This window comes from Mustela nigripes, chromosome 2 (assembly GCF_022355385.1).
Source record: "Mustela nigripes isolate SB6536 chromosome 2, MUSNIG.SB6536, whole genome shotgun sequence".
NCBI classification, from domain to species: domain Eukaryota; kingdom Metazoa; phylum Chordata; class Mammalia; order Carnivora; family Mustelidae; genus Mustela; species Mustela nigripes.
In genome coordinates this window covers 97239189-97265756 of record NC_081558.1, presented here as the reverse complement: position 1 = coordinate 97265756, position 26568 = coordinate 97239189, and the positions used below count along the sequence as shown (strand labels likewise).

At 40.5% G+C, this 26568-nt stretch overlaps 1 protein-coding gene across 1 annotated transcript; it reads left to right on the top strand.

Moving 5' to 3' along the window:
* The first annotated feature begins 363 nt into the window (after positions 1 to 363).
* Positions 364 to 26568, top strand: HCLS1 (hematopoietic cell-specific Lyn substrate 1). The gene is made up of 14 exons (XM_059391042.1): positions 364 to 501; positions 3400 to 3483; positions 4093 to 4166; positions 15376 to 15505; positions 17718 to 17828; positions 19548 to 19602; positions 22046 to 22156; positions 22836 to 22891; positions 23444 to 23513; positions 24127 to 24338; positions 24744 to 24848; positions 25369 to 25579; positions 25719 to 25787; positions 25986 to 26568. Exons 2-14 carry the CDS (start codon positions 3400 to 3402, stop codon positions 26120 to 26122), a joined length of 1425 nt encoding a protein of 474 aa, XP_059247025.1. The 5' UTR covers positions 364 to 501; the 3' UTR covers positions 26123 to 26568.

The window sequence follows — 26568 nt, the reverse complement described above, 5'->3', positions numbered from 1 at the left end:
TTTAATCTTACCCTTCAAAATCCACATAAAAATAACTTTTCCCATTAAGCTTTTCTTGATTACCCCACACGAAATTACTTTTACCACAAATTTCTTTACCATGCAATATATAACTGCCCACCTATTCAGGACATGAAAGCTCCTCTGCACCTTCTTTCCTGTGTTTTCTGGTTGAATGTTTTGCTTCCTTGGCCAGATATAAACTCTAAGAGCAGCATTTTTTATAACTTAACTTCCCTGTGACTCTCAGAGCCTTGCAAAAGACTAGGCCACAAGCATTTAAACCTTTTTTTTTTTTTTTTTTTAAGTGCCTAAGCAGAAGGAACTGACTCAAACTTCAGGAAGTAGCTGTGAGGACGGTATCAGGAAATGACAGAAAACCTGAATACGGAACTGAAGCAGCAGCTTAGTGTCTCTTGCTCTGAAGTGGCAGCACAGAGAGGGAGCCCAGTGACGACGTGAAAGGCTGAGATCTTAGAGCAAACACTCGCACTACTGGAGGTGGGTATTCTGAGCAGTGAGAAAGTCGGGGAGCACAGGGTAAGAGCTGAATTAAGAGGGACCTACCTGGCTCTTAGTCCTCAGTGAGAGATGAAGTCATTGCTAATAGGCTCTTAAGCTCTTATGGCCAGAGGCCTGGGGGTGAGTGGTTGTGGGTAATTAATGTCCGGGTAATTAACGTCCTGGAAACAGAAATGGGGGTCTGGTACAGGATTCAGCAGCCATTCAGGACTCCCTAGTTTCTGCTGACAGTCTACAGCCTCCTCCTAAGGCCTCTTGCTGCTAGGCACTGGGGTGGAAGGAAGACCACAGGAGGTAAAGACAAAGTCTCTGTCCTTGGAGAGCATATGGTCTCGCCGAGAGACAAAACTCATATAGGAGACATTGTGACAGAGCAGGAAGTAGTTACTAGGGTATGCCGGTCTGAGCACCACTGCAGATGGAGGCCCAGTGCAGGCATGATGGCTCGATTAGGGCTAGTTTCTGTGATTGTAGGATTACATAATCCCAGAATGTCAGAAATGAAGAGGACTGGGTGGATTAGCTAGGTTAACCTCTTCATTTATTTTCCTTTGGGGAAAACTGAACATCAGAGATGTTCAATGATTTGCCAAATTAATACTTTTAATTGCTTACCCTGGTACCTGACAAGTAAATACATACCCTAGGTCATTCCCTTTCTCCTGTTTCCACAGGGGCTTAGTTACAGAGCTGGGGGGACCTGACTCAAGGTCCATGTACTTTACTGATGCTGTCAGGCAGCCTTGTGATGAGGCCCTTGATTGTCGGCAATCCTGGGCCCCATTCCTCACCAAGTTATTCCCCAGCCCTCTACCTCTAAAAGTGCCTTTGCTTTCCTATTTCTGGAGGGAAACTCAAGGACACCAAATAGTCTTTGTATCAGAAACTTCCCTTTGTCTCAAAAATACATGAGGATGAAAGGTCTTTTGGGTAAGTTAGGCTGAGGCTTCAGAGGAAGAGCTGGAAAGAGGAGAGGACCATCAGTCCTCATTGCTTCCTTTTTGATTATGAGTATTTCAGAAACTTCTCCTTTCCAGTTTTCTGTGTGAAGTCATTTTCTCAAAAAGCAGCCCAGGAGCTACCTGCTCTTGCTTCCATAATTGTTGCCCCACAGGGGAAGGCAGAGCTGTTTTGGGCAGGGACTCATCCCACAGTGCAGCTGATTCAGTCACTGTTTCTCCATTATCTCCACTATCCTTTTTGCATCTCTTTAACCAATCCCCCCCCCCCCAATTTCCTTGGCCTAGTTTCCAAGGGGATTTTCAGAGTGTGGAGAAATATGTAGTTTTCAAGTGGAAAGGAAAATCGGAGGCTCTGAGGGCCTATATTGGAGGCATTATGGAGGCCTAGGAGCAGTTGTTAAGAGGAACTCATTTAGGAGACAGTGAAGAGCATAGGAAAAGATACCAGTGGAATGAGGAGTCCAGGGAAGGATGGCTAGGGGAGTTGCCAGCTAGTAAGTGGTGTCAGGGTCAAGAAGTCTCAGTGTCCCCCAAGCAGATAAGCATTGTCCATTGTTTCATCTTCACACAAAGATCCAGGATCCCACAGATGCAGAGCAACTTGCCAGTCCTCATGCATAATTGGCATGGCCAATGGAAACACAGTAGAATGACAATTTGGCTCCCATTTCATACTAGTGTTCTCTAAATATTTCTTTATTATGTACTTAGTTAATAAAAATCTAATAACTTCTAATATTCAAAATAAAGGATTCATTGCACGTTATTTTTTGAGCCAGCTATCTTCCTTAGAAATATAATTGAACTGTTTTTAAAAATTAAAGAATAGGTGATTCATTCCCAGAAAATAATGCTTCCCTATAAGTTATTCAGGGTAGGAGTTTCAGCTGACTGCCCTACTGACCTCATGCACCTGTTCAGCACCTGCTCTTAGAGTTGAGATGGGATAGCAACTTGCACTGGAGTTGGAATTTTCCTCAATAGAATTATGCAGGTAGTAGAGAGGAATGTAGGTGTTCACTCTATTCACAGCTGGACCAATACACACCTGTAACAGGAGTCATGTATAGAAACCTGAGTTGGGGGGCACCTGGGTGGCTCAATGGGTTAGGCCTCTGCCTTTGGCTCAGGTCATGATCTCAGGGTCCTGGGATCAAGCCCCATGTCGGGCTCTCTGGTCAGTGGGGAGTCTGCTTCCCCCTCTTTCTCTGCCTACCTCTTTGCCTACTTCTGATCTCTCTCTCTCTGTCAAGTGGGTAAATAAAATCTTAAAAAAAAAAAAAAAAAGGAAAAAGAAAACTGAGTGGGATGGTGCCATAATTCTAGGGATACCCTAGTACCTCTCATTGATTGCCACTTCAAGCCACTGCCCAGCTAGCCTTCTGACACGAATGAATGATCCCAGCACTTATTTAACATTACCTCTATTACCTACATTTTTAAAAAAAAGATTTTATTTATTTATTTGAGGGAGAATGAGAGAGAGAGAGCATGAAAGAGGAGAAGGTCAGAGGGAGAAGCAGACTCCCCAAGGAGCTGGGAGCCTGATGCGGTACTTGATCCTGGAGGTCTGGGATCAGACCTCAGCAACCTCAGTCGCTCAACCAACTGAGCCACCCAGATGCCCTATTACCTACATTTAACATTAGTTACCATTACCGATACCCATGATGACTTCTCTCCAGACTCTGTAGGCCTAGATCATGTTAGTTTATCTTGAATAAATCATCCTCCCCATTCCTGTAACTGAGCAAAAGTATTTTCCTAAAACTTCCATCAGCTTTGCCTCAGGTTCTATTTTATTCTAAGAAAAAAATAGCAAAACCATTGGACTGTTCTATCATTGACTTCAGCTTTCTTGTTTTCTCTCCTCTTGATTTATTCCCCTAATTATTCCCATCTCTTTCACCCTCAGATGTGGAAGTCTGTAGTAGGGCATGATGTATCTGTTTCCGTGGAGACCCAGGGTGATGACTGGGATACAGACCCTGACTTTGTGGTGAGTTAGGGAATAGCTTTGCTTGCTTGGAAAATCAATAAAAGGTGGAGGTGGGGCAATGAGGGAAAGGCATCTGGGCCATTCTGTCATCTTTCAGGGGGTTTAGAATCTGGGACTGAAATAGTGCTAATTGTGGAACTGACTGGTAGGACAATTTGGCTGTCATGAGTGGGAGATGCATGATAGTTGATTTGAAAATGGGAGGGGACGGGGCAGTGGAGTTTGACATTGTGATTGAGGGGCTATGACAAGCTATGGTGAAGGTGAGGTGCAGGTTAACCTGGGTCTCCTTTGGCCTGTGAGCCAGGATATGAGCTAGACCTGTGTAATTTGTGGGGATTCAGTAGTCGTAGCTGACCTGAAGGGAGCGGAAAGGAAGATTTCAGAGCCCACCAGTTTAATTCTAACATGGCGGGGGGCAGGGTCGGGCAAATATAGGGAGAAGTCTGAGTAAAGACCCTAAGTAAAGACCCTGAGTTTACTTTTACAAAAAGTAAAGAGGAGGCAGCAGATGTAGGAGACCTGGAGGGCATGTGTGTCAGCTGCACATCCTTTCTCAATGTGGCCCATCTCTTGCCATCACTTACTGCTGAATGCTGTCTTTTGCAGAATGACATCTCTGAGAAGGAGCAACGGTGGGGAGCCAAGACCATTGAGGGCTCTGGACGCACAGAGCATATCAAGTAGGTGCCAAAAGGACTGGGGAACAGGAAAAGGGTGTGGGAAAAGCTTGAAGAAAACTTGGAAACTCAGGGGAAAGTGAGGAAATAAAGAGGAGAGGAGGAAGTTAATGTCTATGTGTCTTTGCATTTTTTTTTCTCAAATCTGTCCCTGTGTGTCCCTATCTATGATTGTGTATTTCTGTTTCATGTCTTTCCTTTTATCCCCCCCAACCTCTTCTCTCTCTTATTTCTGACAACTGTGCTATTTTCCCCAGTGGGTCTAGTATAAGGGATTCAGAGAGGAAGTAGCTCGTATACTGAGGTTGTATTACTGTATAGCCTCATAAATATAAATGTGTGTCTAGAATGTAGGAGACTTCAGATGGGCCAAGAAGGATTCAGTAAAACATCAAGATAAACAACTGAATATATATTGTAAGAAGAGGGCAATATTAGGTCCTGTACCTGGCCTGGGTGATTTTTAAAATAAAAATTTGAATTTGGCTACTTGACAGAAGCTGGAAACCATTAATGGTAATATGAAGAAATGTGACACTTGGAAAACTTGTTGATTAAGCTATTTTAGTAATGTGTTCAGGGGTCTTAAAAATCATAACCCAATATTTTATCAGAAATAAAAGCAAACCAACACTCATACTGTAAGAGAAAAGGAACATATCCAAGGGTTTCTGTGGTACATATTATATATTCACATTGAAAGTTACCCTCTTCTCCTCCATGCATGGTTCAGGATCATCTAAACAGAGCTGTCTGCTTTGGATTGTATCAGAATGTCAAATATGAGTAGCAAAGTAGACACAATAAACAGCATAACAAGAGCAAAAATTAAAAAGCAAAAATTAATAATCACACACAAATTGGCAAAATTAATACCACTTAAAACTCCATTTTAGCTACCCACACACACTCTAACAACATTGTTATTACCTCTTTTCCCCCTAGATTTCAGTGGATATCACGTTATACAAACAACAAACAATGAAAACTTGCCTTGTGTTATATAATTTGATAATATTCAATACTATGCATTGTTGTTTGATCAGACATAACAATTTATCTTATGTAAAGATAATGAATATTGTTCTTAAATAAACCAGGCAATTCTGGAAGCACTTGGAAAGATGAAAAAAAAAAAATGGAGCACAGCCATGCAGGAAGTTTCTTGATGCTCCTTTGCTCATAGATTAAAGGAAAAAAAAAAAAAAGATCCTTTTCTGAGTTTTCCTGAGTAAAGGCTACTCAGCCCTAGTATCCTGAGAACAGTTAAGAGGAGGATACAAATGCTCCTTGTACATTTCCTCAACCAGTGCCTGTCTCACGCATAGTAGAAGCGGAACATTTTAAGGAGGACTCTTAAATTTTTGCCATGATCTTTTAGAAAGAACTTGAGTTTGGCTATCAAATTAGAGTTAGGTTCAATGGATAACCCAGTAGCTACAAATGATGTGAATTTAGACATAAATGTCTCCAAATCTCAGTTTATTTGTTTATCAAATGGGGATAATAATGGCTACCCTGCAGAGTATGGTTAGAATTCAGTGGGCTAACATGTATCAACTTTCTAGTGCAGTATTTAGTACCTCTGAAACAGCTCAATAATCTTTCTCTTTCTTGTTAAATAGATCAGTTTAAATCAGATTTTCTTTCTAAAAACCTAGCATAAACTTGTAAAAAAAAAAAAAAAAAAAAAGAGTCTTTCTTCTCCCTAAGTAGTATTTACATGGACTGTTGAGTTACACAATTCAGTATATCCATTACCCTAACTGCTGACCCTTGGAATTGTAAAATGTAGTGACCTTGGATGTTACCTTATTAGCCTAACTGGATTTCTATGATAGCATAAATGGTGGAGACATTTACACAAAAACCCACTCCCCTCCCATTTACCCATGCTACCAAGATGTAAAAGCCCTCTCCCTGCTATTTCCCAGCAGGTGACAGTGGACAGGGCCCGTTTCCTCTCTGATTCTCAGTTTTCCCACTGGGATCAAAAAGATCTCTTGAAGACCTCCCATTACTAAGTCTCTAATATTCTGGGATTCTCTCTGGCTAGTGGGGGCTAAGCCAATTTTGAAGGTTAAATGGGAATCGCTATGGGCTTTGGAAAGGAGGGGGAAGTTGGAGAGAAGAACAGTAGCTGCAGAGTTGAGATCACTCAGAACAGGAAAAGGAAGTGATTGTGGTTCTCACTAATCTCACTACCTTCCCCCACACCATAATCTTTCTTTTTAAAGACTGCCTAAAGTATACTTAGTTTGGGGAGTGGCTTGGTAATTCAGTGAATAGCTCAAATGAATAGCTCAGTGAAGAGCTCAAATAGTTTCCATTCCTTATTTATTGTATAGCGAAGTCCTAGGCCAGGCAACTCCAAGCAACCTAGTGTTTCAAGGGCTCTAGTCCTTTTCTCCAGCTTCTTTCTGTCAGTGTCGCTCTCTCTTGCTCATGAGCGTCTTTGCAGTCAGTATATCCCATGTCCATTCTTGTCTGGATGTAAACACTGAGCTGCTTCTTGTCACTATATCTTAGTCTTGCTTGTTCCAGAATTTTATATAAATGCATCAATACAGAATGTATTCTTTTGTGTCTGTCTTCTTTCACTCAGCATAATTTTTTGAGATCTATCCATGGTATTTAATTATCAGTCTTTTTTTTTTTTTTAAGATTTTTATTTAAATTCAATTCAGTTAACATACAGCATATTATTAGTTTCAGGAGTAGAATTTAGTGATTCATCAGTTTGCTTACAATACCCAGTGCTCAGTCTAAGTGCCTTCCTTAATGCCCATGAACCAATTACCCCATCCCCCCACCCACCTCCCCTCAAGCATCCCTGTTTGTTTCCTAGAGTTAAGAGTCTCTTAAAAGAGGGTTTGCCTCCCTCTCTGTGTATAAACTTTCTTTTGTTCCTTTTTACTGTCAAGCAGTTTCCCATTGTATGGATATACTATAGTTTGATTTAACCATTACCCTTCTTCTTCTTTTTTTTTTTTTTTTTTTAAGATTTTATCTATATTTACTTGACAGAGATCACAAGTAGGCAGAGAGGCAGGCAGAGAGTGGGGGTGGGGGAAGCAGGTTCCCTGCTGAGCAGAAAGCCTGATGCCAGGCTTGATCCCAGGACCCTGAGATCAAGGGCAAGGCTCAACCCAACCCAGGCACCCCTATCCATTACCCTTCTGATGGACATCTGGATTGTTGATAATTTGGAACTATTACAAATAAAGCTGTCATGAACATTTGGGTCCAAATCTTTTGTTGACATATATTTTTATTTCTCTTGGGAAATAACTTGGAGTAGAATTGCTGAGTTATATGATAAGTGTGTATTTATTTTTTTAAGAAATTACCATACTATTTTCTGAAAGGAATTTACCATTTTTTATTCCTACCAATAATGAATGGATTTTAATTGCTCTGCATCCTTGTCTATACTTGGTATTATAAGTATATTTGATTTTTACCACTCTTGTCAGTATGTGGTGATTTTAATTTGTATTTTTCTGATGCCTGATTTTGTTGAGCATCTTGCAATATGTCATTCGTGTATCTTCATATATCTTCATCTAAATTCTGTTCAAATCTTTTCCTCACTTTTAAAGTCGATCATTTGTATTGTTATGGAGCTTTAATGGTTCTTTATATATTCTGGATATGTCTTTTTTGAGATATGTATTTTACAAATATTTTCTTCTAGCTTAAAACTCACCTTTTCATTTTATTAATGGCATCTTTTGAAGATCAGAAGGTATTAATTCTAATGAAGTCTAATTTTAAAAAAATATTTTGACTAGCACTTTATATATCTAAGAAACTTTTGCCTACTCCTTCAAATTATGAAAATTTTCTCTTATATTTTGTTCTAAAAGATTTATAAGTTTACTTTTACATTTAAATCTATGGTCTCTTACAAATTAGCTTTTGTGTACAGTGTGAGGCAAAGATTTGAGGTTTTTTTTTTTCGTTTTGTTTTGTTTTCTTGGTTTTTTTGTTTTGTTTTGTTTTTTGCATGGTTATTTTATTGTTCCAACATCATTAAAAGACTGTTCTTTCTAAAGAACAGTCTTTGGGGGCATCTGGGTGCTCAGTTGGTTAAGTGTCTGACTCTTGATTTCAGCTCAGGTCATGATCTAAAGGTCCTGAGATAGAGCCTCATTTGGGGCTCATCCTGGGCATAGAACCTGCTTAAGATTCTCTCTTTCCCTCTCCTTCTGCCTCTCCCCACCCGCCCAAAAAGGTTGTTCTTTCTTCATTCACTTACCTAGCATCTTTGACCATATATATACACAGGTCTATTTCCAGACTTTTTTTTTTTTAATCTATATGTCAGTCTTGAATTATACAGCACTGATTATTGGGGCTTTATGATACTTTATAAAGTCACATCATCCTCTAAATTTGTCTCCTTTAATTAAAAAAAAACTTTTCACTCTACCAGGACTTTACATTTCTACATACATTTTAGAATAAACTAGTCAATTACTATTAAAAAGTCCTGTTCATATTTTACTTGAAATTGCATTGAATCTGTAGATCACTTTAGAGAAAATTGTTAGCTTAATGATCTTGAATTTTCCTACCCATGAACATGTATTTATTTAAATCTTCTTTAATTTTTTCAGAAATATTTTTCCATGTTCGGGTCTTGGACAGATTTTGTTAAATTGATGCTAAAATACTTCATGTGATTCCATGTGATGATAAGGGGTATTTATTTTTAACTTTTAATTGTTTCCAAATGTCCATGGCTACTGTAGTCTTCATTCAGTGAAGACTACATATCATAATACATATCACTTCAGTGATATTGCAGGTTTGGTTCCAGATCCTTACAATAAAGTATATATCATAAAAAAGCAAGTCAAATGAACTTTTTTCCAAATTTCTCAGTGCTTATAAAAGTTATATTATAGCCTACTGACGTACAGTAGCATTATGTTTTTTAAAAAATATGTACATACTTTAAAAACATTTTATTGCTAAAAAATGCTAAGCATCATCTGAACATTCTGTGAGTCATAATTTTTTTTTTTGCTGGTGGAGGGTCTTCCTTCATGTTGATGGTTTCTGACTGATCAAGGTAGTGGCTGCTAAAGTTGGGGTCACTGTGGCCATTTCTGTGGCAAAATTTTCTGTGCCAAAATTGGAAGTTTGCTACATCGATCGACTCCTGTCATCATTGTAGCATGCAACACTGTTTGATAGCATTTTACCCACAGTAGAGGTTCTTTCAAAACTGGAGTCAGTCCTCTCAAAACCTGCCACTGCTTTATCATGTAAGTTTATTTAATATTCTAAATCCTTGTTGTTATTTCAACAGTCTTCACAGCATCTTCACTGGGGGTACATTCCAATTCAATAAACCATTTTCTTTGCTTGTCCATAAGAAGCAACTCTTCACCCACTGAAGTTGTATCATGAGGTTGCAGCCATTCAGTTGCATCTTCAGGCTCCACTTCTAATTCTAGTTCTCTTGCTGTTTCCCCCACAACTGCACTTACTTCCTCCACTGGGGTCTTGAACCCCTCAAAATCGTCCATGAGGGCTGGATGCAACTTCCCCTAAACTCCTATTAATGTTGATATTTTTATCTCTCCCTGTGAATTATGAGTGTTCTTAATCCTTTCCAGAAGGTTTTCAGTGTACTTTGCCCAGATCCACCAGTGGAAACACTATCTATGGCAGCAATAGTCTCATGAGATGTATTTCTTAAATTATAAGACTTGAAAGATGAAATTACTCTTTGATCCATGGGCAGCAGAATTGATGTTGTGTCAGCAGACATGAAAATGACATTAATCATGTAATCTCCATCAAAACTCTTGGGTGACCAGGTGCTTTGTTAATGAGCAGTGATATTTTGAAAAGAATCTTTCTTTCTGAGCAGTAGGTCTCAACAGTGGACTTAAAATATTCAATAAACCACGTTGTAAACAGACATGCTATCATCTGGGCTTTGTTGTTCCATTTAGAGAGCACAGCAGAATTGATTTAGCATAATTCTTATGGGCTCTGGGATTTTCAGAATGGTAAATGAACACTGGCTTCAGCTTAAAATCATCAGTTGCCTTAGCTCCTAACAAGAGAGTCAACTTGTCATTTGAAGCTCTGAAGCCAAGCACTGACTTCTTCTCTCAAGCCATGAAAGTCCTAGATGCCATATTCTGCCAATAGAAGGCTGTGTTGTCCACACTGAAAATCTCCTGTTTAATGTAGCCACCATGATGAATTATCTGAGCTAGATTTTTGGGAGAACTTGCTTGAGCTTCTCCATCAGGACCTGCTGCTTCCCCTTGCACTTTTATGTTATGGAGATGGCTTCTTTCCTTAAACTTCATGAACCCACCTCTGCTAGCTTCCAACTTTTCTTCTGCAGCTTTCTCACCTCTCTCAGCCTTCCTAGAATTGAGGAGAGTTAGGGCCCTGCTCTGGATTAGGCTTTGGCTTAAGCGAATGTTGTGGTTGGTTTGGTCTTCTATCCAGACCACTCAGACTTTCTCCAAATTAGCAATAAGGCTGTTCCACCGTCTTATCATTCATATTTTCACAGAGTAGACTTTTAATTTCCTTTACAAGCTTTTCCTTTGTATTCACAACTTGGCTGTTTGGTACAAGAGGCCTAGCTTTGGGCCCATCTTGGCTTTTGACATGCCTTCCTCACGATGCTTAATCATATCTGGCTTTTGATTTAAAGGGAGAGACATGTGATTCTTCCTTTCACCTGAACACTTAGAGGCCATTGTAAGGTTATTAATTGGCTTGACTTCAACACTGTTGTGTCTCATGAATAGGGAGGCTGAGAAAAGGGAGAGAGATAGGGAAATGACTGGTTGGTGGAGCAAGCACCATTTATGAATTAAATTTACCATCTTAAATGGGTGTAGTCTGTGATGCCCCAGAACAATTAGAATAGTAACATCAGAGATCACTGATCACAGATCACCATAGCAAGTATAATAATAATGAAAAACTCTGAAATATTGTGCAAAATACCCAATGTGGCACAGAGACAAGAAATGAGCAAATGGTGTTGGGAAAATTGTACAATGGACATGCTTAATGTAGTGTTGCCACAAATCTTCAATTTGTTAAAAACACAATACCTGCAAAGTGCAATAAAGTGAAGTGCTCCTAAAATGAGTTATGCCTGTATGTAGAAGTGAAATTGATTTTGATAGTGACCTTGTGTCCTATGAATTTGCCAAATGTACTTAGTACTTCTATTAGCACATTTTGTAGATCCTTTAGGATTTTCTACATCTATGAACATATCATCTGTGGATAAAATCTTAGTCTGTGTGACTCACCTTTTTGCTTTTACTTTTGTAACAGGAACAAAAAGATCGGTTCCTTCTCTTAGTTCATCTTTAAGACCTTGGATTTCACTTGGTTCCCATAAACTGCATTGCTTTATCAATTCCAAAGTATTTTAAAATTTAAAATAGGCATCTGAGAGTTAATGTGTCAAAAGTTTCTTATGTATGCCACTTGGCACATTGGATTATAACTTTTTGTATCTTTTTTGTATCTCTTCCAACAGCCACTATCTTCATAGTGGAGTGCCTTACAGTCAAAGGTGTAATTAATATTTAATATTTACTGAGTGAAGGAGCAATATATAAGACCTATTTAGAATGGCTTCAGTTATATTGTACAGAATTTGATATGAAGTTGGTCTTCTTTGGCCCCAACATTTTTATTTAAATTGCATTATCTATTGGCATGATCCTCTAACTAGCCTTGCTGTCATCTATGAGGTGGAAATTCCTGAATCTCATTTTTATTTACTTTTTTATAAAGATTTTATTTATTTATTTGACAGAGAGAGAGAGAGAGAGAGATCACAAGTAGGCAGGGAGGCAGGCAGAGATGGGGGGAAGCAGGCTCCCTGCTGAGCAGAAAGCCTGATGCCAGGCTGAATCCCAAGACCCTGAGATCATGACCTGAGTCGAAGGCAGAGGCCTAACCCACTGAGCCACCCAGATGCCCCTGAATCTGATCTTTAAGTCCCTTTTAAAAACTTGTCTTAACTATAATATAGTTATGACCCATGTGGCAATCTTTGGAGTCATTAAAACTGCACACTTTTCCTCATTTGTAAGTAATTCTTAGTCCCATTTCTTCATTCTTCATCTGAATATTTTGGTTGGGAAATAACAGCTATTTACATGTTCTTGGAGCCAACTGCTTTTTTGACACAGACATTTCTAAAGTGTCAGTGTTGTTGAACTAGCAACACAGGATCTCTGCCTCCACTGCTGCCAGAGGGTTTAGAGCAGGCACGGGAACAGATGGTTCTTCCAGCACTTGGCTTATTCCTTTTGGTTCAAAGCCAGCTTTCTAAAATTAACTGTGACTAAAGCCGAGAAGGCTTTTTTAAAAGACTTGGTGGGCTTATACTCCAAGGCCACCAGATGGATCTATTCTCCCATGAAAGAGGAGAATTTCTGCTGTAGGTTGGCTGTTCTGCCTGTGACCAATATATCTGGTTTTCTGAAGCTAGTGAAGTTCCAGTAACACCACTGCCTCAGTTCTCTAAACCTCTATATCTTGCTGCAGGAAGTCAACTTTTTAAATTAAGGATTCTCTTGCCCAAATATTTCTAAGAACCCCTTATAGGTGTCCCAAGTATCAGTCCTGATTGTCACTCATTGATACTAGTGCTAGCGCTGAGCTAGTACTTCATATCTTCAGGGCAAAGAGATATGCAGAGATGCTCTCTACCCTCATGAGAAGAAGAAAGTGAAGTAAGAAGGAGAATGCCTCTTTTTAGTGCAGGTGATAAGAGTGAATTTAATTCGTTTTTTTTTTTTTAAGTCTCTGATAATGGCGTTATATTTTACTTATTTCTGGTACAGTTACTTTTTTCATTTTAATTTTTTATTTAAAATAAATTTAGTTAACACAGAGTGTATTATTAGTTTCAGGGGTAGAGTTTAGTGATTCATCAGTTGCATATAATACCCAGTGTTCATCACATGAAGTGCCCTATTTAATGCCCATCACCAACTGGCCCTTCCCCCAACCCACCTCCCCTCCAGCAGCCCTCCATTTGTTCTCTATAATTAAGAGTCTCTTATGGTTTTCTTCCCACTCTGTTTTTATCTTGTTTTATTTTATCTTCCCTTCCCCTATGTTCATCTCTTTTGTTTCTTAAATTCTGCATATGAATGAAATCATAGGATATTTGTCTTTCTCTGACTGACTTATTTCACTTAGCATAATACCCTCTAGTTCTATCCATGTTGTTGCAAATGGCAAGATTTCATTAGTTTTGATGGCTAAGTAATATTCCTTTTTGAGGAAACTCCATACTGTTTTCCTGAGTGGCTGTACCAGTTTAGATTCCCCCCAACAGTTTAAGTGGGTAAAGAAGATGTGGTATGTATGTATGTATGTATATATGTATGTATGTGTGTATATATATATATACAAAAAGTTAAAAATAGAACTACCCTACAACCTAGCAATTGCACTACTCTGTATTTATCTAAAGGATACAAACATGGGGCACCTGGATGGCTCAGTTGGTTAAGCATCTGCCTTCAGCTCAGGTCATGATTCCAAGGTCCTGGGATTGAGCCCCACATCAGGCTCCCTGCTCTGTAGAAAGACTGCTTCTCCTTCTCCCTCTGCCTGCTGCTCCCCCTGCTTGTGTGCATGCTCTTGTGTGTGTTCTCTCTTTCTCTGTCAAATAAATAAATAAATAAATAAATAAATCTCTTAAAAAAAATAAATGATACAAACATAGTGATTTGAGGGGCACATGCACCCCAATGTTTATAGCAGCAATGTCCACAGTACCCCAAATGTGGAAATAGCCCAGATGTCCATCAAAAGATGAACGGATTGGTTTTAATTAGCTTTTTTAACATTTGGGTATAGTTCATACATAATGTTAAATTAGCTTCAAGTGTACAACTTAGTGATTTGACAAGTTTGTACATTACGCTACATTCATCCCGATTGTAGCTAGTGTCTTTCCCATTACATCACTATTTTTTTAACATGATTTTATTTTATTTTTTTAAAAGATTTTATTTATTTATTTGACAGAGATCACAGGTTGGCAGAGGGGCAGCCAGAGAGAGAGAGAGGAGGAAGAAGGCTCCCTGCTGAGCAGAGAGCCTGATGCGGGGCTCGATTCCAGGACCCTGGGATCATGACCTGAGCCGAAGGCAGAGGCTTCAACCTACTGAGCCACCCAGGCACCCCGCATTACATCACTATTACAATATCATCAACGATATTCCTTATGCTGTGACTATTATTCCTTTTAAATTATTACTATATTCAGTTAGGCAACATGCAGTACATCATTAGTTTTTTATGTAGTGTTCAACAATTCATTAGTTGCATATAACACCCAGTGACTATTATTCTTGTGACATACTTATTCCATAACTGGAAGCCTGCATCTCCCCTTCATCCATTTTCCCCAACCCACATCCCCTCTGGCAACCATCAGTTTGTTCTCTGTATTTATCTGATTCTGCTTTTTGTTTGTTTTACTAGATTTTAGCTTTAAGAATTATCAGATTTGGGAACAGAGGTGAAGGGCATTCATTTTTGACAAGAATATACATAAAATATTTAATGTATAGATAAATCTCTCAAAACTACATTTTTCCTAATCATTAGGAAGTCATTAATGACTTCCTAGTATGCCATTGGGAGGTAATATTGTGATTTACTTAACTATTCTCTGAGTATTGGCCATATAAATTGTTTCTTAATTTTGCTATTAGATACAGTGTTTCAGTGCATAGTGTTAGACATTAAGCCTTGCTATGTTTAAAATTATTTCTTTGCAGTAGACTCTCAGGACAAGAATGTGTGGGTAAGAGGGTATATAAATATTTTTGTGCTTCTTGAGAGAGAATATCTAATGCCAGAAGGAAAATAACTTCCCAGTTTCAAGAATATAATTGGTGTCACTATCCTCTAATATTCAGGAGCATGAAAAATAAGGAACATATCAGTAGATTATTTAGTGGGCAAAATAACAGACTGTAGGAAATATTATTGGCTGATAGAGAATTTAAATCAGGCTATGGTCTTATTTCTTATTCCCAGACCAAGTACTGATATACTTTGGGGGCTCAGATTATTGCTAAAAATGAACAACATACCTCGAGACTTCTATTTTTCTGGGAAAGAGAATTCTTTGGCTTTTCTGCTAGATGAGTCTCTGTGATGTGGTTACTTCCAGCATCCACCAGCTGAGGAACAAAGTGTCAGAGGAGCATGATAGTCTCAAGAAGAAGGAGATGGAATCAGGGCCCAAAGCATCCCATGGATATGGAGGTCGATTTGGGGTGGAAAGAGACCGCATGGACAAGGTAAGTTGAAAGGAAGGTATTTGCTTAAAGACAAAAGATAGATTGATTTTTTTTTATTGGTATTATGGTTTAAAACTTGTTCAAAAGTCCAGTGTTGGGGTGCCTGGGTGCTCAGTGGGTTAAGCCGCTGCCTTCGGCTCAGGTCATGATCTCAGGGTCCTGGGATCGAGTCCTGCATCGGGCTCTCTGCTCAACAGGGAGCCTGCTTCCTCCTCTCTCTCTCTCTGCCTGCCTCTATGCCTACTTGTGATCTCTCTCTGTCAAATAAATAAATAAAATCTTTAAAAAAAAAAAAGTCCAGTGTTATTTGTACTTTAAAATAGAAGTGGAGAGGCACCTGGGTGGCTCAGTGGGTTAAGCCTCTGCCTTCAGCTCAGGTCATGATTTCAGGGTCCTGAGATCGAGCCTCACATCAGGCTCTTTGCTCGGCAGGGAGCCTGCTTCCCTCTTTCTCTCTCTGCCTGCCTCTCTGCCTACTTGTGATCTCTCTCTGTCAAATAAATAAATAAAATCTTTTAAAAAAATTTTTAAAAAGATAGAAGTGGAAAACAGGATTCAAAAATTTAAAAGGGGTGGCCCATGGTAGGCCCAGTGGTACTGTAACTCCTAGACTAAGGAAACAGGGTCACCACTGGAGAAGGAAAAAATGTGTTTTAAATCATTTACTGCTTTTAAGTGTTTGTATATTATGTTGATGTTGCAACTTCTCTTATTATTTTCTTTACTGTGTACTTTGTGTTCTTTTTGCATATATATTATACCTTATACCTTATATAATATGCACATGTGAAAAATGTTGATGTTAATTTGTTTATTAGATGCCTTCAAGTATGAATATTGTTTTCCTTTATCCATTAGCTACTATAAAAGTATGATAAAAATGATTGTATTATAAATCATAGTTTCCATTGATTTTTCTAACCTCAAAGATAGAGATATATGCCTATAACAAAAAACCGTTTATCTTCAAGGAGAAAAAAATCTATCCAGTGAAAGCTGTTCATTCACCCTCAGGAAGTGTTTTGTTTTGTCATTGTGTAAAATGCAACACAGGCTTATAATCCCCACAAAATTCCTAGGAAAAAACCAAAATAGATAAACATTCATTCACTCTTAAATTCACAAGCAAATTTGACCTATACAAACCTAAAAATACTGTAAAATGAGTTCCCAGAACCTCAAACAGGGCAGTGTTTTAACATTAGTCTCTGTATTATAATGTTTATCCTAGCATGAGCTTGGAAATACAGGAAGAAGGAGAAAATTTTCAATTTCTTGAGACCCTGCAAGATATCATTATTTGGTTTGAAGTACTACTCAAGTCCCAGATTATTAAAGTATCCATATCTAAATATTGGAAGAGAGAGAGAGAGTTTTCAAAACCAAATGGAAAGTAAAACAATAGCTGGAATAAAAAGTGGAAGGGAATAGGGAAGTTATATGCCCTCTGGGGCTACTTGCATTATTGTCGGTCAACCCCCTTTGGTGGAGAGTCAGTCACTGTTAAATATCAGGGCTCCGCTGGCTCTTCTGAAATTTGATGGACATCCAGGCATTCAGAACAAAATCATTTGGTTCTTTTCATGAAATACGCAATTGGCTGCAGCATTAAGTCGGTTCCCTTTGATCTCTCTTCAGTAACTGCCTCATTCTATTTTGACTCATTAACCACCCCCCCCCCCTTTTTTTAGCTTTCCTTTCTGTTTCTGATTTAAATGCTCTCTGTCTACCTCGTCTCTATCTTTGGGGTTCCCAGTACATCCTATAGGAGTTTCCTGAATGGATTCCTAATAGTATTGAAGAAGACTTAGACTTGCTCTCCTTGTATCACATAGTGCTTGTGTGATACACTGCTGGAGGCTGTGAGACTGACCCAGAATAGAATTTCTGGTATTCTTACATCCCAACCCATGACTGTACAATTTCTTTTTTTTTTTTTCCAGAATTTTGTTTAAATTCAAGTTAGATCAGATATAGTGTAGTTATTAGTTTCTGGGGTAGAATGTAGTGATTCATCAGTTTTATGCAATACTGCTGCTCATCACATCACATGCCCTCCTTAATGCCCACCACCCAGTTACCCCATCCCCCACCACATACCTCCCCTCCAGTGACCCTCAGTTTGTTCGCTACAGTTAAGAGTCTTTTATGATATCGTTTCATTTTTTATGGTCATTTTTATCTTTCACTCATTCCATCTGGTTTTTCTTAGAGTGCCGTGGGCCATGAGTATGTTGCTGAGGTAGAGAAGCACTCTTCTCAGACTGATGCTGCCAAAGGCTTTGGGGGCAAATATGGAGTTGAGAAGGACAGGGCAGACAAGGTAAGTCTCTCCCTGTGCTATGCAGCTCAAGTCATGTGAGACTTAGAGTACTCACACACCGTTGAACGTGGGTCTGTGCTTCTCCTATGGAAAGACAGGGTAATGGACTCAGGAAAGTCTGTCATGAGGATAGCTCCCATGAACTTCCTTAACAAGTTCCTTGGTGCCATTTTGGGAGACCACATGCTAGGGTGATAGTGTTAATTTAAATGAGACAAAGATTCTCAAACTCTATTTAGATAAGAAATCTGTCAAACCACTGATTTTTATTATACCTGTCTGTACACATGAAGAAAGAAGAGGGAAATTTCAAAGCTCTTTTTTTTATTCAAACATCAAAACATTGTAATTTTTTATGCCTTTCAGGAGAACACAGATGTTGGTTTAAGTATTATTACCACAGCAGTGAACAATCAAGTAAAACAGATAACTAGGGTTAGAATGTTTTTAAAAGGTAAAGGTTACTTTTCACAGGATTTAGCACCAAATCCCTGACGTCCAGCGGTTTTAAAGACTCCTTTGTACAAAAAAATGTAGCTTTAAAAAGAGGAGATTACCCAACTAACAGCACCATCCAGGTGCCCCAGATCAGACTCTTTGAGCTTGTTTTTTATGGTGCAGAATAGTGTCTTTTCCCTTGCAGCTGCATATGGACAGGACATTTCCTTCACAGCTAGCTGAGATTTTCTTTTTACCTGCCCTCGTTAATTAGGTGGGCCTGAATTCTTCAAGCATTTTAAGGGGTTGGGGAGAAAAGTTCAAAATTGCTATAAGGAAAAGGAAAAAGAAGTTAATTTTTCAAGGCAGTAATAGAGTATGGAACATGGAATGTTCTCTAACCTTCCATCTTGCCATTGCCTAACTCTCATCATTCTTTCTTTCATCTGCCTCAGGAGCCACAGACTGAATCACCTAAACAATCACAGTGTCCTGTAAATTATGAAACAATACATACTAAGAGCTCTTGAGATGTGAAATCTTGTCTTGCTTAGACATCCATAGGTACTGAGCTAGATGGGAATGCAGCTGTGTGGTGATGTTGGGTATTGGCCAACATATCCAGTCCTGGAGTAGCTAGGATCTCCCAGTTGCCTCTGTCCCATCAAAACACATCTCTGGGTTTCTGCTGCCACTTAGGGAAAGAGAAGAGGCATAGTATGATCAATTAGGAATGGAATAATATTACTTACATGTGCTTTATACTTTACAGGGCACTTTTCTAGCTCTTACCTCATTTTAGTTTCATGAGAGTTTGGAAGAAAGCACTAATTTACTGAGTGACACAATGCAAATCCTTTATACACCTTGCCCCATTTAGTATTCACAATATCCCAAATAAGGAGGGATCATTTCTCCCATTTTATAGTTGATGTTAATGAGGCAGGTTTACCTATTTTTAGTTCATATTTGAGGAGACTGAGGCTAAGTAATATAAAGAATATGCCTAAAGTTAAACAACTGTAAATAGGGAAGTTTGGGGTTGGGGTTTGAATCTGGAGCTGATGAACATACAAAGCCCGTGTTCATTGCTCTGTAGCACACTGGCACTACACCAGCCTGTCAGGCCAGAGTGCTCATCTGTTTCTAGGTTAAACCCCCATTCTCAGTCCTGAGCTCTTAGAAACTAGCCTCTGGCCTGAGCTAGGGGTAAGAGTATGTGAGAGAGGGGAAAAACTGTCAGCTCCAGTTCTAACTAATGCACTCTGGTTTTCTCTGTAGTCAGCAGTTGGCTTTGATTACAAAGGCGAAGTGGAGAAGCATGCATCTCAGAAAGGCAAGGACCCTGCTCTTCAGCCTTAGCAACCTGACTTACCTGTTCTGCTCAGACTTCACCTCCCAACAGCTGTCATCAACTCCCTCTAGTTCCACGATGTAGTTCCACAGTTTGTTTTATTTATTTATGTATTTAAAAAGATTTTATTTATTTGAGAGTGAAAGAGAGAGAGGGAGAGAGAGAGAGAGAGCATAAGTGGGGTGAGGAGACGAGCAGAGGTGGGAGGAGCATAAGGGAGGACCACGAGTGGGGGTGGGGGTGGAGCACGGGCGGGGGGGGGGGGGGGGTGGGGGAGGGGCAAAGGGAGAGGGAGGAGGCTCCTCTCTGAGCAGGGAGCCCGATGAGGGGCTTGATCCCAGGGCCCTGAGCCATCCAGACACCCCTCCATGTGTTTTTAAACCCCACAAAAATGAATCATTATTATTATTTAGTGGATACTTATTTAAATTGACCAATGTATTTGTCAAGTTCCTGGAGCATCACTGTATCTCATTATTTGCTCCTTTCTTCTGTTTCCTTCTTATTAAACTATATCCTTTGATAATACTTTCTGTGAGAACCTACGAAAGAACTCCCAGACTTTGTCTGAAAAATACATTTTGTTCCATTCTTCATTGTTATTTTCCCTTCATCACTTTGAACACTTTGAAGGTATTATTTCATCCTCTTTGGCTACTTTTTTCGTCCTCTTTTTAAACTACTCTTAGGTCGTCTAACCATCATTCCTTTGTAGGTAACATGTCTTATCTCTCTGTTCTATTTTTTTTTTTTTCATGAAAGACTTTCTTTTTGTCTCTGATATTCTCAAATATCATCAGGATATATCTAGGGGTTAGATCTATTTCTCTTATCCTACATGAGATTTATCTATTCTCTTCAACCTGAGAAATACTTCCATTATGGAAAGTCTCAGGCGTGTTTTCTTTGGATAGTGCCTCTCCTCTTCTGTCTTTTATTCCTTCTTCTAGAACACATTATGGTGTATATTGGAAATTCTCATTCTCATTTGGATGTCTCTCTATTTTTTATTTTGATTTTTTAAAAGATTGGTTGATTTCAGCAAGAGAGTGCAGGGGTAAGGGGCAGAAGGAGAGGGAGAGAGTGTAGTAAGTAGGCTCCATGCCCAGTACAGAGCCAGTTGCAGGGCCTGATATCATGATCCTAAGAATCATGACCTGAGCTGAAATCAATTGTTAGATGCTTAACCAGCTCAGTTATCCAGGTGCCCCAACCATATGGACTATCTTGGTGAATGCTCTATGTGCACGAAAAAAAGGAAATTCTGCAGTTTGGGGATATAATGTTCTGTAAATGTCATTTAGGTCTTGTTAGTTGCTAATGTTGTCTGGGCCTTATATAATTTTAGATTCTTTTTGTCTCAACATTCTATCAATTAATGTAAGAGAAGTATCAAAATTTTTTATCTAGGATCTCAGATTTTTCTATTTCTCTTCCTGTTTCTGTCAGTTTTTGTTTCATGAGTTGTGATTCTGTTAATAGGTTATATCAGCATACATATCTCTCATTAATGGTGATTTGTTCTCTTATTGTGTTATATCTCTCTTGTCTCTTACAATGCATTTTATATTGAGGTCTACTCTGTCTCATATTCCTGCCATCTTTCTGATACGTATTCTTTCTGTGGTATGTATTTTTCTAGATCAGAATTAATTTCTCAGCTTAGAATTCCTGTGAAATATAAGTGGTATAAACTGGATATTTGCATTCGACCTACTCAGGGTAGGCCTGGAATTTCTGAGTCTCATTGATAAAATCTCCCCCTACCAAATGCTTAACAAACTACAACCCCCCTCACCATTTCCCCACACAAATGAGTAGAATTTTTCTAGAACTCTTTTATAAGAATGGGTAGACTGCCATTTCTTATTCTCCAGCCCCCTGTTTTTGTGTAAGAGCACATGATCCTATTTCCTAATCCACAGACAATAAATTTGGGACTTAAAACACCCCTGGGTTTTCTGAGTCAGCTCATAATTACCCTCATCTCTACTTCTGGAGCCAGGATTTTTTTTTTTTTCTTGTCTCTTGAGCTTCACTATTAACAAAAAGAAAGATTGTTCTATTTTAGCAGACATTTCTAAGTGTTTATATGGGAGTAGGGACAAGCATAAATTTTGTATGTATCTTCCTTTTTCCACCTAAAAATCTGTCCTTACATTCTCTATACCTTCCCCTTCCTTGAAGAAGGGAGAAAATTGAAATGGTCTCCTCTTCTTGGGATGGAAGTAAAGGAGAGGAAAGGAGTGAACAATGTTGAATTAAAGTTTACAAAAGATGGCTTAGGATACTTTCTCTTTAATCCATCTAGATTCTAGCCCTCTGCCTTCCCAGGCCCCTATCCCTCTGCGCCCATTCCTTCCTCTTCCACAACACCTTCCTGTGGGATGAGAGTGGGCTCTCATGACTATTCTTTCCACCATAGATTACTCTCATGGCTTTGGAGGCCGCTATGGAATAGAGAAGGACAAGAAGGACAAGGCCGCTGTGGGATATGACTACAAAGGAGAAACAGAGAAACACGAGTCTCAGAGAGGTGAGTTGCAGTTGGAGAGGAAGGAGATCACACAGTAGCAGAGAGCTCTCCTTCCTTTCTGAAAGCTGGCACAGAGGACCCAGAATACAGAGGTCCAGATGTGCAGTGGAGGGGGTTGGATAAAGGGTAAGTATATATATGTGAGGTGGTGGGATAAAGGGTAAGTATATATATGTGAGGGGGTGGGGAGAAACCAGGAAGGTAGAGAGGAAAACAGCAAGATTAGGAGCGGGACAGAGGAAACCAAAGAGAAGGAATTACTGAGTCAAGGGTAAAGACAGACAGGATGGGTAATGACACGTGGGTGATATGGCTATGTGTCTCATGGGCCACTCTGCCTCACAAGGACAGAGAGGTCTCTCTCTTCCCTGGGTCACATAGGGGATGGCTGAAGGGCCCTCCTTATTGTTTTTTCCCCATTTCTTCCTTTATACTCCTTCCTTTTCTGTCACTTCTCTCTTTTTCTCTTTTGCTCTTCACATCTCCCTCCCGTCCATTCTCTCTCAATCCTTTTCTGCCGCTTCCCATCCATGCCTCTGTCTGTCCTCTGATTCTCATACCTCCTCATCCATCTGTTTTCCACATTCCTGTCTTCTGGTCTTTCTTCCCATGATTCCTCTACCTACACATCCCTAGCATTTTAACTCTTCTTATGACTCTCAAAACTTTTGTCCTGTAGATTATGCCAAGGGCTTTGGTGGTCAGTATGGAATCCAGAAGGACCGAGTGGATAAGGTAAAGCACCAGCACACCAATGTCTCGAGAATAGGTCCCTAAACTGCTAAGTGTCCTGAGCTGTCTTCCTATACTCCCCACTGACTGCCTTCAGCATCTCATGGACAAGTCTTCTGCAGCCTGAGCTTTAACTAAGGAGAATGGAGGGGGTCAGAGAGAGACAAACACATAAACTTCAGGGCAAGGTGATGTTTGAAATTTCATTGATTGCTAGGCATTGCTTAATTCAATCTGTAACCTCTCTTCACTCTATTCACATCAGTTCTTCTCCATGCACTGGCTGGGGCCCTGCTGCATTCTAGGCAACTGGACTTAGAGTTGTGAGACTCAAGGTACACTGACCTTTCAAAAAGGGGAGCTGAGCCCACCAGTTTAGAACTTCTTTATCCTGCTCTCTGCCACAAAATAACAATATCATAATACCCTATTTAACTACTGACATCAAATGGTCAGGGATACCTCCTATAGAGGCTCCAAACCCCAATACTGACTTTGGGTCATTACCATTCCCTTCTCCTCCCCACACCATGGATACTCTTCTCCTCCCTGCAGAGCGCTGTTGGCTTCAATGAAATGGAGGCTCCAACCACAGCTTATAAAAAGACGACACCCATTGAAGCTGGTGAGTCTTAACAATTCTTTTCTCTATGTTCCTCAACCACCTCTCCCTTCTCATTCTTTCTTATGCCTAGACTACCTCCTCCCATGCCTAGACTAGCTGAGATAGACTTGAACCTGCCCATATATTTCCAGATTCATACTCCTAAAAAAAAACAAAACAGGTTAAGTGTATAGAGAGACAGAGTGACATTGGAAAGGAACTGTAAGCAGAGATCACAGGGAGGGAGGGATAGGGAGCCATTTGGGAAGAATACAGAAGAACAAGAGCTTGGGATGTGGCAAGAGAGGGTGGGTGGTTGTCAGAGGGCATACAGATTTAAGGAATGTAGAGAGGAAATGATGGTAGTTAGGGGAGTAAGGTTTATAACTTAGAAAGGACAATAGTCTGAGATTGCATGGCCTGACTACATGGAAATTTGGGCTTCAGAGCTCTATCCTCCTTCTGTAATCCCCTTGTTCTCCCATTAGTACCTCTTTACCTTTCCTCTCATGAGTTCCTCTCCATCTGCTCTCTGCTTGGATATTTAACCAATTCCCTTTCTTCCTTTGAGTGCCAACCCCCACCCCTATCTGTGACCCAAGACAATCCTAATTCTTCTTGCCCATGTCTGCAGCTTCTAGTGGTGCCCGTGGGTTGAAGGCAAAATTTGAGTCTATGGCTGAGGAGAAGAGGAAGCGGGAGGAAGAAGAAAAGGCACAGCAGATAGCCAGGCAGCAACAGGAGAGAAAGGCCCTGATAAAGATGAGCCATGAGGCTAAGCAGCCAGTGGACACTGTGGGAGAGCCAGAAGTGCCAGCCCCGGTGCCCAAGAAAATCTCTTCAGAGGTGAGTGCTTGGCCTTCTGGGATTCACATCCAGGATTCCTTGCCCAGATGTGAGCCTAAGGAGTCCAAATCATTGATGGAAAATAAGGCACAGGCCTCCCTGGTGTCAGGCAGTCTAAAATCTTTGTCTTCAGGAAGATTTCAGTCTGAATGATTGGGCCTCATATATACCAAAATGTTAGGGGAGGATAATCCCAGATTTACATAAACCAAGATTTGCATATTTGACTGTGCAGCTGGTCATTGTTGCAGGAACAAGAGGGAGGAGCTATCACTTCAGACTGGAGCCCACCATGGGGGGGTGGTTGATTTGGATTAGCAGAGACAGGAAGAGGTATTCCTGGTCAATATAAGATAAAGGAGGGAGGTTTAGATACTTACAAGAGAGATGCTTTATTCTCCCCAGGCCTGGCCTCCAGCAGGGAGCTGTCCATCATCAGAGCCTGAGCCTGTGAGAACCAGTAAGGAACACCCAGTGCCTGCCCCGCCCTTGAGACAGAATCCCCCAGAGGTAAGTGGACTCCCAAAGATTGTCTGCTCCTTTCCCATCTCCTCGTGTCCTAGGAAGGCGGGCCATATGAAGTGACCAACCATCCTGGTTTGTCTGGTACCATCTTGTCTTAGCACTGAAAGTCTTGCATTCTGGGGGTCATGCAGCCCCGGGCAGACCAGGACAGTTGGGCATCCTGCCTGTGGTATTCCCCAAAATGTATTTTTGCTTCAGTTTTTTCCTGATCATTCAAGGAATCAGACTTGTTTTCCATTTCCTTCTCCTCACTCCCTTTACATTTTCCTCCTGTCACCTCTTGGTAGGTGTTTTGAGTAGGTGGGTATGGGAGGAGGTCAAGGAATGAAGATGGATAAAAGACTGGGTTTTCTAGGAGAGGTTATTAGATGGAGGTAAGGATAGAGGGTAGAAGTGGTAGGATGGTGATACATGGAAGTCTTAGTTAGCAGTCCTCCACTGGATGTTTTAGAGAGGCAGCTCCTGGTGGGTGGAAGTTGCTTTGATCCACACCCTCTCTTCTCAGGAAGAAGAGCCCCCAGCTTTGCCTCCCAGGACGCTGGAAGGCCTGCAGCTGGAAGAAGAGCCAGTGTATGAAGCAGAGCCTGAGCCTGAGCCTGAAAATGACTATGAGGATGTTGGAGAAATGGATAGACAGGAGCAGGATGGTGAACCAGATGGGGACTATGAAGATGTGCTTGAAATTGAGAATCCTTCTTGTCCCTCCACTCTGGCTGGTGAGTGGTGGGGGAGAAACAGCTCCTGAATTGGGTCTAGTCTGGGGTAGGGCAAGAGGAAGAATTGCCCCATTCTCTGGAAGGACCTGTTTTCCTTCTCCATGTTGGTGAGACCATGTTTATATTTCTCATTATGCAGAATCATCTAGCCACCCAGCTGGGACTGGAGCAGGGATCTCAGCTATTGCCTTGTATGATTACCAAGGAGGTAAGTTTGGAGTTGACTCAGGGGTCTTATGCCTGGAGGCCCTTGCTAGGAGAGAGGGAGATGGATTCTGGGGGTCAGTGAGGGACCAGCCTTGGCATCAAGAAGAACAACCCTTTCCCTCCCTGAGGTTTATAGTGGGCACAGGAATGGAAGGATTACTGTTTGACCATACTAATATTCCATCAATTGCCTCCCCAGAGGGAAGTGACGAGATTTCCTTTGATCCTGATGATATCATCACTGACATTGAGATGGTGGACGAGGGCTGGTGGCGGGGACGTTGCCATGGCCACTTTGGACTCTTTCCTGCAAACTATGTCAAGCTCCTTCAGTAACTGGCCCTCCCTGTCTTCTGCACTGTGACTTCCCATGGCCAAAATGGTTCTGCCTCCACTCATGCCCCATTCCTGCTGCAAGAGTCATGAGTTGCCTGATATTTTAGACAGACTTTCCTCTCCTTCTCCACTAGGGGTTGCGGCAGAGACAGTGTGAGGAAGGGGTCTCCTTCCACTCAGTGTCCTTGCTACCTGAGATGAACTCATGGATGTTTATCTTGTGGTCCTTCCTCCTTCCCCGTGAATGCTTCCTCCAATACCCCAAGTGCTTCCTTGCTCTGTTTGTGAGCTCTGAGCCTCCAGGTTTGCTTACATGGGAAGGTACATCTAAATTGCCTGGTTTGCCTGGCTGTGCTATTAACCCACTCTATGTTTCTGCAGAGATTTTTTTTTTAATCTTCTCTCTGTTCAGTCTTAAATCAGAAATAAAATGGGACTATGATTCA